This window comes from Channa argus, chromosome 21, assembly GCF_033026475.1.
Source record: "Channa argus isolate prfri chromosome 21, Channa argus male v1.0, whole genome shotgun sequence".
Classification (NCBI taxonomy): domain Eukaryota; kingdom Metazoa; phylum Chordata; class Actinopteri; order Anabantiformes; family Channidae; genus Channa; species Channa argus.
Window position 1 is genome coordinate 3,657,284 of NC_090217.1, and position 11,800 is coordinate 3,669,083.

The following is an 11,800-nucleotide window of genomic DNA, read 5'->3' on the forward strand; positions in this document are numbered from 1 at the left end:
TGCTTGTTTAACAAATTATTACATCAGTCGCTCAACCCGAAAGAAAGGCACTGATTCTATTGATAAGCCACTGCTTTATTCAGAATGTGCGTTCAATATTTATAATTCAAAAAATTTCCCATCAGGATGTTAGCCCTTGCATAATTTCTATACTTATTGTTTTTTTATTTGTTCTGAAAACCAGTTGCATTGATATTCGCTATGCAGAAGTTTTGTTGTATAACCTTGTTACCTACAAACTCTGTTAAACAGCAGACTGTGGCTATTTATAATCCTCATCATTTGTTGCCTTTCTTTACTGATGGACACAGTTGTCTCTTGCCACCAGCAACCAACAGTTCTACTAACAGCACCTGCTGTCTTCATGTTGTGCCCTGGCATGTTTTAGCAGTCCACTCTGGGATGAGGCAGCCTGCAGCCTCAGAGGCTTTAAAACTTGTTTTGGTTCTCTAAGGCCACAACTCACTCAATGTGAGCTTCAGAAGATTCATAACAACAATGAAATGTAACTGCCTGGAGACAATGTGTTCTCTGCCACATGCTGTACAGCAATATAACTTCAGAAGGAGGAGAATGAAGGAATTGAATTGGCTACAGTTCACCTGTCGCTCCCTGTCAGTTATCACATCATCTAAAACTGTTTGTCTTTTAATACTGATGACTTGGCAACATAAATTCTTGACAGCAGTATTCAAATGTTCACACATGGGAGCAATTAGGCTTTAATCTGCTCAGCACTGAAAGCAGAAAGCTTCCAATAGCAAGAATGTTTTAATTGCATTCCAAAGAGGAGACGAAGCCAGAGCAGCAAAGCTCATCTTGCAGGTCATTGTTCTCATTCATGAACTTTCTTTAAGTGTTGTTGTTTCTTATAGAAATAACTGCCATAATCATAGTGAGTAAATAAATAAATAACACCAAAAACACATAGTTTTAAAAGCTGAGTTGTAGATAGATGGATCGATGTAAATTTACCCTGAGACTTGATCAAATCAACAAATCGATCTTGTAATTTTTGTAAACTTTGCACTGAGTTTTATTTCTAATTTGTAATAATAATATAACTTTATTGATGCTGCAGGGTACAGGGTATTCAAAGCTCATTTTAGAAAATGTGACAGCTGTAACGCCTCATCATTAAAATTCTCATCAGCTCTGTGCTTTGTTAATGGAAATTCTTAAATACCACATGGTGGCTTTTAAACTATTGTGATGGATTAGCAAGTTTCCTAAATCGTGGACACAGCGGATGATTAAGACGACTCTCCATTTAAGTCACTGGCATGACAAACATTGAGCGACGGGTTGTGTTAACATTTCTTTCTATTTATCCTGTATATTTCTAAATCCACATCTGTCTCTCGTCGGGAGCTCAGTAGGTCTTTATGGATGCTGTTGGCTCTCCATGTTGCTGTGTGTTGTTTTGTTATACTGTAAAAGACAAGTGTGTGTGTGTGCATCTGTTCTGTATCTGAAATAGTCTCTCATCTTGTCCTTACAAAGGAATGAGGGGAGCTGAAGGGTCTATAGGGGATCAGTGGGGGGGGGTGTGGCAAGACTTGGCGAAGGTGAAAATAGACTATTCCATCTGTCTCAAAATCTGCCCTGCTGCACTCTGGAGGCTTTGGTTGGCCTAGGGTCACATGATTCAGGCAAACCCTTAAAACCCCCCAGCTGACTGCCTGAGACCCCAGTCATCTCTTGAGTGTGAGACACCAGCTGGTCTTGGTGTTCCTATTCCTTATCATCTCTGAACAGCCTCAGAGGTACCATCATGTCAGACACTGAGGAAATTGTGGAAGAGTATGAGCAGGAGGAGGAAGAGGAGGTAAATGAAGATGAAGAAGTTGAGGAGGATGATGACGAAGAGAAGCAAGAAGAGAATGAGCATGAAGAAGAGTCCAAACCTCGGCCTAAGACAACTTACGTGCCAAATATTGCTCCTCCGAAGCTCCCAGAGGGTGAGAAGGTGGATTTTGATGACCTCCACCGCAAGAGACTAGAGAAGGATTTCAATGACCTCCAGATGCTGATTGAGCTGCATTTCACCAACCGTCAGAAGGAAGAGGAAGAGCTGATAGCGCTGCGCAGCCGCATTGAGCGCCGTCGCGCCGACCGAGCTGAACAGCAGCGTGTCCGCACAGAGCAGGAGCGCGAACGGCAAGCTCGGCAGGCCGAGGAGAAGGCAAGGCGTGAAGGAGAGGCAGCCAAACTGCGAGCCGAGGAGGAAGCCAAGAAGAAGAAGATATTCACCAACAAGTCCTTTGGTGGCTACTTGCAGAAGGTGGATCAGAAGAAGGGGAAGAAGCTGACTGCACGAGAGGAGAAAAAGAAGGCCTTGTTGGAGCGCAGGAAACCGCTCAACATCGACCACCTGAACCAGGAGAAGCTGGCAGAGAAGGCGCAAGACCTCTGGCAGTGGCTCCACCAGCTGCATGCTGAGAAGTTTGAGCTTGCCGAAAAGCTCAAGAGGCAGAAGTACGACATCTATGTGCTTCGTAACCGAGTCAGCGACCACCAGAGGGGCTCCAAAGCGTCCAAGACCTCGCGTGGGGCCAAAGGCAAGTCTGGGTCCTGGAAGTAAGTTCTACACCCCTGGAAGGCCGTTGTTTCTGGACTGTCTGGCTCTTGGTTTCAACTTGAATTATAAATCTGTCCCAAGGATTGAGTGTAGAATGAAGGGACATTCCGTTTTACACAGCCAGGGGGTCTGAGTCACATGAAGTAAATCCACCAAAACCGTAGAGTAAAATTGTCTGTGATTGTTTTAAATTTATGATGCTTGTATTCACGAATTCATCTGTTCACAAGTGGTTGAACTCTGTTTGTCACTTTTGTCTTTACTACTGCTCCAGCTCTCAACATATTCTAAAATTTGTGATCAAAGGTTTAAAACTCTTCAAATAGGGTATGAACCATTTTACTTTCAATAAAGGTCTATTGATGATGGTTTCCTGTAATCTGACTGGTTTAGTGCTAACTGTGTGGCTGGGGTTGTGCTAGATTGCTCAGAAGTTTAACAGGTGCTGCACAGCTGAGCTTTTATGTAGCTAATTTAGTCTCTAAAGCCCAGGACGACTGTTCGACTCCTGCAGTGCTTTTAGCAAAAGGCCCAACTGTTGACTGAAAGGTCACCACCCCAACAGCCCGAAGTGTCTGCTGTTTCTAACTTAGGTCAACAAGACCCAGTTGTTCAAAACCTTGAATGTATTTCAGACTTATCTTTATAGTTTTATGTTATAATCACAGAGATTAAGATTAAGTGGAATAATTTTTTTTTCAGGAACTATACAACTAATAACTGCTACAACTAAGCAACTGATACTGTGTATATAGGGTACATAGCAGAAAGCTAATTTGCAGCCCCCTGCCCCCCTACCCTCTGGGAAGGCTTTTAGATGAAGTCAAAGTAGGTCGTGGAGTCGCATTGGAGTGCATTATAACAAGAGTTGGTAATGAATGAGGTGGCCAAAACATTAGAACTACCTCTGTTTCAGCTGTGAGTTTGGGTTGTGATTTTAAATTCAATATTGCTACACAGCACAGCACAGTAACTCATACAGCAAAGTGTAAAAGAGTAGCAGTGCCTGGTTAGGAGTAGAGACTTGTAGAATGGATGCCAAGGCCTAACACCTTATTCAGACACTTTATGAAGGTTTTTCTTTATTTTGTCACTCCTGTGTTTTAATAAATGCATAAAAGAATATTGGAGTAAACAGTTTGATTGCTGCACTGAACTTAATTGTTTTTGCTACCTGCATTCAGTTTTTGCCCTTTGCACTAAAAGAAAATCGTCCTGCTCTGCAAATAAATGTTCAAGTGCAGAATAGTAAAAGTACCACTAGGTGGCCCTATGACAGTGGTTTATGGCATACAGCCTTTACAGTAATACAGATGTTGGTGGAAAAGGTGCATTACATAACTGTGTGTGCACGTGTAGTAGATACTTTTCTAAGATTGTAATGACTGGCTCAGGCAAGTTTCCATATTTGGCTTATTGTAAAGCCTTTAAATTCCACACGCATTTCAATATAATTCAGAAGCTATTGTAAACAAAGTCCAATTTCAAATTGGCACCAAATACGTCTGTATTTTCTCCACGCAAAGCCCTTATGCCTTTAGGGACACTTTGAATGCACAGCAGGGAAAACACTCTGGTTACCAACAGCAAGTCAGTGAACTGCAGTGAAACATATGTCAGACCAACGTATGGGGACATTTCTCTCCCCTGCAGGTTCTTGATTGTCATCTGGCTCAGACTGTCAGTGCCTTTCTGCTGTTTTGCTCTCATGGCCATGACAAGCCATTAAAGCTTTCCTAGACATGGCAGTATGCCAACAGGTTACCATAGAGACAGGGAGAGGCGCTTTCTATGGTGTCTGGACCCCCCTGCAGCCTCAATACGCCCACTCGCATATTCACCCTGATACTTCAGCTTGAAGGTGATGCTGGGAGAAACGTATCACTTGACAGCATCTGGACATACCGGTGGATCTGTCGACTACTCGTGCTGCACAGACGGACAAGATGTTCCCAAACGTCTGCTGCTGAACTTAATTTGAAAAGAACTTGTTGCTGGGTTCAGTTTATTTCAGTTTACATATACCTGCCACTGCTCTGTCATGCGCTCTGATCTCATTTAGGTTTGAAAAAAGGCATGCACTTTACGGTGCTGGAGTTCAAACATTTCCGCTCATATCAAAAAATGCTGTCTGTCTGTGTGTGTGTGTGTGTGTGTGTGTGTGTGTGTGCCCCTGACAAACAGTGTTGTCTGCTCATTAGTAGCCAGCAGAGACTAGAGGATAATGTAAGTGCTGCATTATCGACAGCTCCTGGGTCACACTTTTTATTATCTGGTTCAGTGGTCTATACAATATATGAATTTTAATTAGTGACGCCGATCTACAGCGTCGTTCAGTGTTCTGCTCGTGTTTGTTGGCCACAGTCTTTTACTGTTTGTCCCCTCATCACTGTTTTATTTCTTGTTTTGCATTCAAAATTTCTTCAGCCAACAAAGAAAAACAACTTCAAAATGTAACACCTGACTGAAAGACGATGGGTATTTCTACCACGCATTACATATTGCAGGCATGATTATAAGATGCTATTTAACAATGCTTTGAGCAGACTCCCCGCTTTTCTTTTTGTTTAGACACAATTAAAGGCAAACCGGGCAGTTTTATACAAAAACAATATAACCCCTTCAAACCCCCCCCCCCCCCCCACTGCCCCTAAAACCCCCCTAAACGTGTTCCCCTTCTGTCTTGCCTGGGGCTCCCCCAGAAGTCTAGGATCAGCAGAGCCGTTCGCTGTAAATTACCGTTTCTACATTTAAGCTGCCTCTACTAGGTGGCAAAGGTGCAAATACACCTGCTGTGATTGACACTTAGCTAAAACATAGCTACTATAACAAACAAAATAAGCTGCATGTGCACAAAACTTTATCTATTCATACAAAGAACTGTATTATATTTCTTTGGGTGAAGGAATGTAGATTTGGCAAATGGGCTTTGCTTGATTTTCTTGCTGACACATTAAAAACTTTGCACTTAAGTGCATTTTCAGACAAAACAAAACACATTTAAGCAGCGATGTGCTCCATGCAACAGCAGGAAAAAATAGCTGAAAATATGTAGAAATGTTTATAAACAATAGCTGAAAAGTAGCTTATTATTATAGCTAAACTATAACCATAGTTTTGAGTGTCTTTTAATGGGGTGTTTTTATATTGTGATGTTACAACCTCTACTTTTGAATCTGAAGTGGTTAATGTAGTACTTACTGTATTAAATACTGTGTAAGTGTATGTCTGCTGGTTTCTGGTAGACACATTATATGAACGGACTTCAGTGTGTTTATCTTTTTATAAACACACACATACACAAAATGCCAGTGAGAAGCCAGCTTAGAAGCATGTCTGCGCTCCAGCTCTCTGGACGCCTTTAGCCTGTGGATAAATCAGTCTGCCCTGGAGACAGTGCCGCTTGGGCTTATCTCCACCCTCCTCCAAATTGAGGTGGGAGTTAGTAACAGCAGAGGGTATAAAGGAGATTTAGTCTATCTGACAGGGCATTAATCTCCACACCTCCTCAGCATCTTGCAAGTTTTCGATCCCTTTGGCCAGATAAAGATTTGATGTCACTATGCATCCTATCATCACCTCACTGTAGCCCTTTGAGAGGGAGTTCATGAGTGCATACTGTAGCTTTAGTGTGTGTCTGTGCTGGTATGTAGCTAATGGATGAATGCATAGTCTAGATGAGAATAGTAACAGTGGAGACTTAATTGCAGTGATACTTAACCAAACCCTCTTAAGTGGAGGCTCAGCTATCAAGTGACTGAATCTAAGGAGGCTGTCCCCGCACTGCTCACTGTCACAGCTAATAACTAATTAAAAGTGTTTATTTTTCTGTTTTGTTACAAATTCCATGATTATTCTAAATCTCTGAGGCTCTTGGGGACATTTTCCATTAAACGTTGTTTGGTTTCTAGAGCTCCCCACTAATGAAAGCCTGCTGGGATTTAATTAACATCGCCGTCCCGTTATTTATGAACGCCTTTCTTATTGGCTGGTAGTATTGTTGCACTCCTTTTTCACTTATCTGTCTTACCTGTACATTAAGGACTAGTAAAGACCATTTAAGTGTGTGGTTCCATTTTTTATGAAGCAATATCTTATTGCAGTCTGTCGTCATGGGTAGTGGGTGTGCCTCTTCGAAGGTACACACATACATCTATGTGGACCCATACAGGGAGGGGTGTTATTGGTAAGTGTAACTCTCAGAGGCTTGCAGAGAAGCCAGCATGCACACGTACTAAATCTCTACATTACGTTGTGCAGAGCTGAATGACGTGGGAGCTGATTGGTTAAGGAAGCGTGATTGAAATGGAAATAAAGCTGGAGCAGCGAGAGAAGCTAGAGGTGTTTACATTAAAATAAAGTTCATTTCCATTTTTGTAGTTCATCCATATCATCACTAAATTGGGTTTTTCTTAACACATAGAGAACATGTCAGTCTATTGTACAAAGTATGACTGAAATACAAATGCAAATGTCTGTATACATCTGTCCTACATGCGCTTATTTTCTACACAGAAAAGAAGCTTAAAAATAATGTATTTGTGTTTTCTCATTATTTGGAGCAGTCATCTTACAGCCCACTATATCCATCCTGCAACCCACTCAATGACTCACATCCCTAAAGATTGGAAACCAATGATTTAAATATTCTAAGCTTTGACCACAGTTGGAAGATGATACGATCTTGCCTTTCTCTTGAAACCAGTGAATCCACAGGCTGTGTGTGCAAACTCAGTTTATAGGTTACATATTCATTTTTATTTTTGTGGCATCAAACCAAAAGGGAGTCAATTAAATTGGCTTTTTGGACTGATGCTGTTCCATAGTGTCCAAAAGTAAGGAATACACTTATCGTGCCTGAATGGTCTTAGACTCTGAGACTAGATAAACTAGATGCTAAAATCCTTCAAATCTATAACGTAAAGAAAGTTGATGCTCTTAGATTCTGCTTCTGTTGGGTGGGTAGGATGTGGGATTGTAATAATTTACACATGGTCTAGGAGTGAGTCGTTTTGTGTGTTTGTTTTTGTGTGTCCTTATGTCATCATGTATCACAGGGAAACACTATAAATACAAAACCATGCAGTTATCTAACAGCTCACTGGGTCAACAGTTCAATCCCCAGCAGTGTTCTTAAGCAAGACATTAAACCCCAATTTGTTACTGTGTTTGTCTCCCTCACTGGCAAATTGCTTTGGATAAAAGTACCTGCCAAATGACTAAATGTAATTGTACTCCTGCAAAGTAATATTGTAGCCTTGCAGAGCAGTTAGCATCGGTGTAGTCTTGTTTAAATGCAAATAATGTCTATTTCAGTGTTGTGGTGACAAATTTTCTGGCATTGTGAGTGTGAGAATGTGTCTTAAATGTCATTGCACATTGGTTCTGTGAGTGTACTACTGATTAAGTATGCAGAACAGATCTCCTTAAGGCAATTACTCTGTGTGCTTGTCTGCATGCCCTAGTTGTTTGTTTAGTCAGTGGAAAGAGATTTGATGGCTCTATCTGTATTCATGTGTTTTCGCCTTCTTTGTGTTGTCCCACCTGTTTCATTTGGACGTTGAATGGGTTATGAATTGCCATTCAGCGGGATGAGCCAAACCTGTGATGGAATGAGTGACATCTGATAACCCGCTTTAGATTCAAGCTCACGTCCTCCACAGTGTCCCCTCTGACTCCTGGGTGATTCATGCCGATTCCTCCACCTCTGCTCACCGTGTAAATCAGCCGAGCCACTCAAGCGGCCTAACCTTCCAACATGTTATTATCATGTGTTGCCACCACTGTGGCACTGCTGACAATAGCGTCGCTGCTCACACCTGTTGGTGTAATTACCGTGCTCAGACTCATTTTGAAATGGCAGCGTGGATGATGTCCCAGGAGAGACCTAAGCTTTAGTTTCACTGTGATTCCTTTTCTAATAATTTGAATAACACATTTCACAATAATGGGAAATTATTGTAGACATAACTACATAGACTATTGTACAGTAGGTATCTTATGCTAATAGAGGTGATGAAAATATTTCTCGAACAAAGTTAAATTAAAAATGAGGTACTACTCAATCAGCACTTAGGCTGAGGAGAACCAACACCATTCAACGTTTGCTTTGTCCTGTTCTCAGACATCTCCTCTCCCGTCCTGGGGCCGCTTTCTTCAACGAGAAACTATGGCAGCTCTCTCAAAATACAATAGCAGTCAATGGCCTAGGTCTTAAATAAGGCAAAGGGTCGAATCATTAGTATAAAAATAAGTAATTGTGTTAGAACACATCTGGTTCTTTGATTAAAAAATACTGTAAAGTACAGCGCTTTACTATATGTATTGCTGCCATATAGAGTCATTTGATGGTAGAGATTCATTCCTTTGAGAAATTTGAGAGTCTTACTACTTTTTATTTTTAATAATATTGACAGTGAAGTAGTGACTAGTGCTGCCACCTCACAGCTAGAAGGTACGAGCACTGACCCTCCTAGTACTCGCAATAGTAGTCCAATGATCCAGATCCAATCCAAGAACAGAACAGAGTCCAAAGTGTCCAGAGGGAGAGGCAGAGGGACGTCTGATTAGCAGAGCCACGGTCCGTCACCAGCGAAGTCGGAATGGATCAGACAGGGGCAGAGCAGAGGCAGTGAGGCAGGTCCCACGTCTGAAAACAGGTTGTAATACATGAAGTCCGGGCAGAGGCACTGAGGCAGGTCCGAGGTCCAAAACAGGTTCAATACACAAGCCCACGTCAAAATGACCAGTCTCTGTCTCTATTCTCGTTTTTTTTTTTACTATAAAAGCAATTACAGGTAATTCAGGGCCATCCCGAATGCCACAGTTCAAACCTTCACTTTTTAGGTTCAAAAGTTTAATTGCTGGTTTGAATTTGAATCTACGTCATGGTCCTTCGTGATTTAGACGTTTCTGTCAAAACAAATCAATTGAAGGAAGAAGACTAATGAGAGAGGATTCCTGTGCTCTTACCCATGGGGTAAAACATCTAATTATAGCTATTTACATCAATATGTGTCCCCTCAGTGTCACCTCTGTCTAATGTTTCATAAAGCAAACATCACAACCGTTCATCTCCTGTCTGTTGGTGATGACTGGGTAGAGCAACAGATCATGTTCAGTGCTTATTGCAGAAGAAAATGTCACCAAACGCAACGACAAAGATGGGCAGGAAACATATCCAGTCTTAAATTCTGCAAAGAAATCAATGCTCTGCATTTATATAGCGCTTTTCTACCTATTGGTACTCAAAGCGCTTTACACTGCTACTTGATTAAAATTCCTGATGCAATCAAATATGGTCAAATCACCATTTTTTTTTATTTTAAATCCTCCATAAAACGCCCTTTAGGAAAAACCCAATCTCTCAACTCGTGATTTCTTCAACCTCCACACTAGGACACTGTTAAATCAGATGGAGAAATCGTTAAGTGACTCTGGACTTAATCCTCCACTCCCCCTTCATCTCTATGTGGAAGCGAATTTAAAATTAACATGTGCCTGTGCTTCGTATTGATGCTTGTCATTCCTACAATGGAATTATGTCTAATACTGCAATCATGTATAATTTTCATATTTGGTAGGAATCCTACACACTATATAAGTGATATTTGAATTATGTAACCGAGCCTCTATCAGATGCACTGTAAGCAGACTGTGTGTCATAGAGCCATGAATTTTTTTTTAATGGATACACCGAAAGCCATAAAAGCGTTGGATGGGCTATAATGGGTGGTGGTGTTACATAACTGTCTGCCCACTTACCAATTTAACTGTAATTGTTTTTAGAATAGAAGCAACCCCAACCACCCTGCCATTAATGAGTTAACATTTGACCCCTTCTGTCCGTTGTGCCGTGGACAGTTGAGCCACAATAAGACCTGTGTGTGCACAACAATATGTTTGGCTGTGTCACTGTAGTATATACATTTCAGATTTCATATAATCTGACATAGTTTTGATTGGCTTCAATATAAGAGCATGATTGGTACAGACTGTATTGAATATGAAGATGAAGTGTTTGTAATCCAGTGTGTTTATTCTTTTCCTTACAAGTTGTCAAAGTATAGAAGTTGAAAGAACCTCTCATCTTTACGTTGCATCTTGTTGCCAATTTTATAGCTCTGATGGATAATTCCCCCGACATAATGACTAATGCTGCAGGTGCATTGTTGACGCTGGCCACGACGCCAGTCCCATCTCCTGCTAAGTCTTCCTAGAGCAGTGGTGTTAAAGACCCAGTACCAAAAAAACATTCAGGAAATGACAAAGCTTTAATTACATGCATCACCACGTGGAGCTATTAGCCTTTGCTAAGTAAAGATACAACTCCACTCTAAATATGGGTTTAGCATCCAGAGAGTGGGCAGCTTTCATTGCCAAGGAAACTAATGCAACATCCCCCTTTTGTCTGTTTCTATCCAATATCGCAGAGCAAGAGGAAATTGTACTGCATGTCACGCAGCAACTGAGATCAAAATATTCCGTTCATGTTTTCACCATCAAACATGTGCAAGATGAGGAAGAGGGAGCCATCTATCTGACAAGCTTTTAATTTGGTCTTAAAGGTCATAAAAGCAAAAGAACACAAAGTTGGGGCCTTGTGTTGCACAGAATAGGGGGTTATCTTACATCTAATATTTGCTGAATGTTAGCAGTGGCTGAAGGAGGCAGCAGGGTGCTAACTGACCTCAGAGGCATTTAATAAGTGGTTGGAGAAAGATGAGGGTTACTTTACCTAACCAGCTCTGATTTATCCCTCTCCTTAATGCCGCTGGGAAATGAAATGCTGCTGTGCATTTGTCGAAACAACTAGAAATGTTCAAGTCAAAGCTATTTATTCTAAATAGTTATGCCATTTCAAATGCAGACCTCCACTAACACTAATTGCAGATGTTTTCTTTATTAGTGTCTTGACAGCACAATAAAATCCTAATATATGTGACAGAGCTGTAATTAAACAGTGTATTGACAGTGTCTGTAACATCTTTCCACTGTGTAGGAGACAGGTGTGAAGGATGTGCACATGTTATGTGTTTGAACCACTAACTTACTAGTAACTTGTGCTATTTCTCTTATTCAACCTACTACCTTCTAGGCCCATAATTAATAAATTATTGTGTATTATTATGGATTATCTACAACCTCCATTCCCAAAAAGTTGGGGACATGTGAAAATGTAAATAAAAAGAGAATACAATTGCTGCCATCAAATTTTAA

General features: G+C 41.1%; 1 protein-coding gene across 1 annotated transcript; it reads left to right on the forward strand.

Annotated features, from left to right (window-relative positions):
* Positions 1 to 1,639: 1,639 nt before the first annotated feature.
* tnnt2c (troponin T2c, cardiac) lies at positions 1,640 to 3,704 on the forward strand. Its single transcript, XM_067490279.1, has one exon. It carries the CDS (start codon positions 1,775 to 1,777, stop codon positions 2,582 to 2,584), a length of 810 nt encoding a protein of 269 aa, XP_067346380.1. The 5' UTR covers positions 1,640 to 1,774; the 3' UTR covers positions 2,585 to 3,704.
* The last annotated feature ends 8,096 nt before the right edge of the window (positions 3,705 to 11,800 follow it).

Coding starts and splice junctions, on each gene's coding strand:
- tnnt2c (XM_067490279.1), top strand. CDS start 1,775: ATGTCAGACACTGAGGAAATTGTGGAAGAGTATGAGCAGGAGGAGGAA.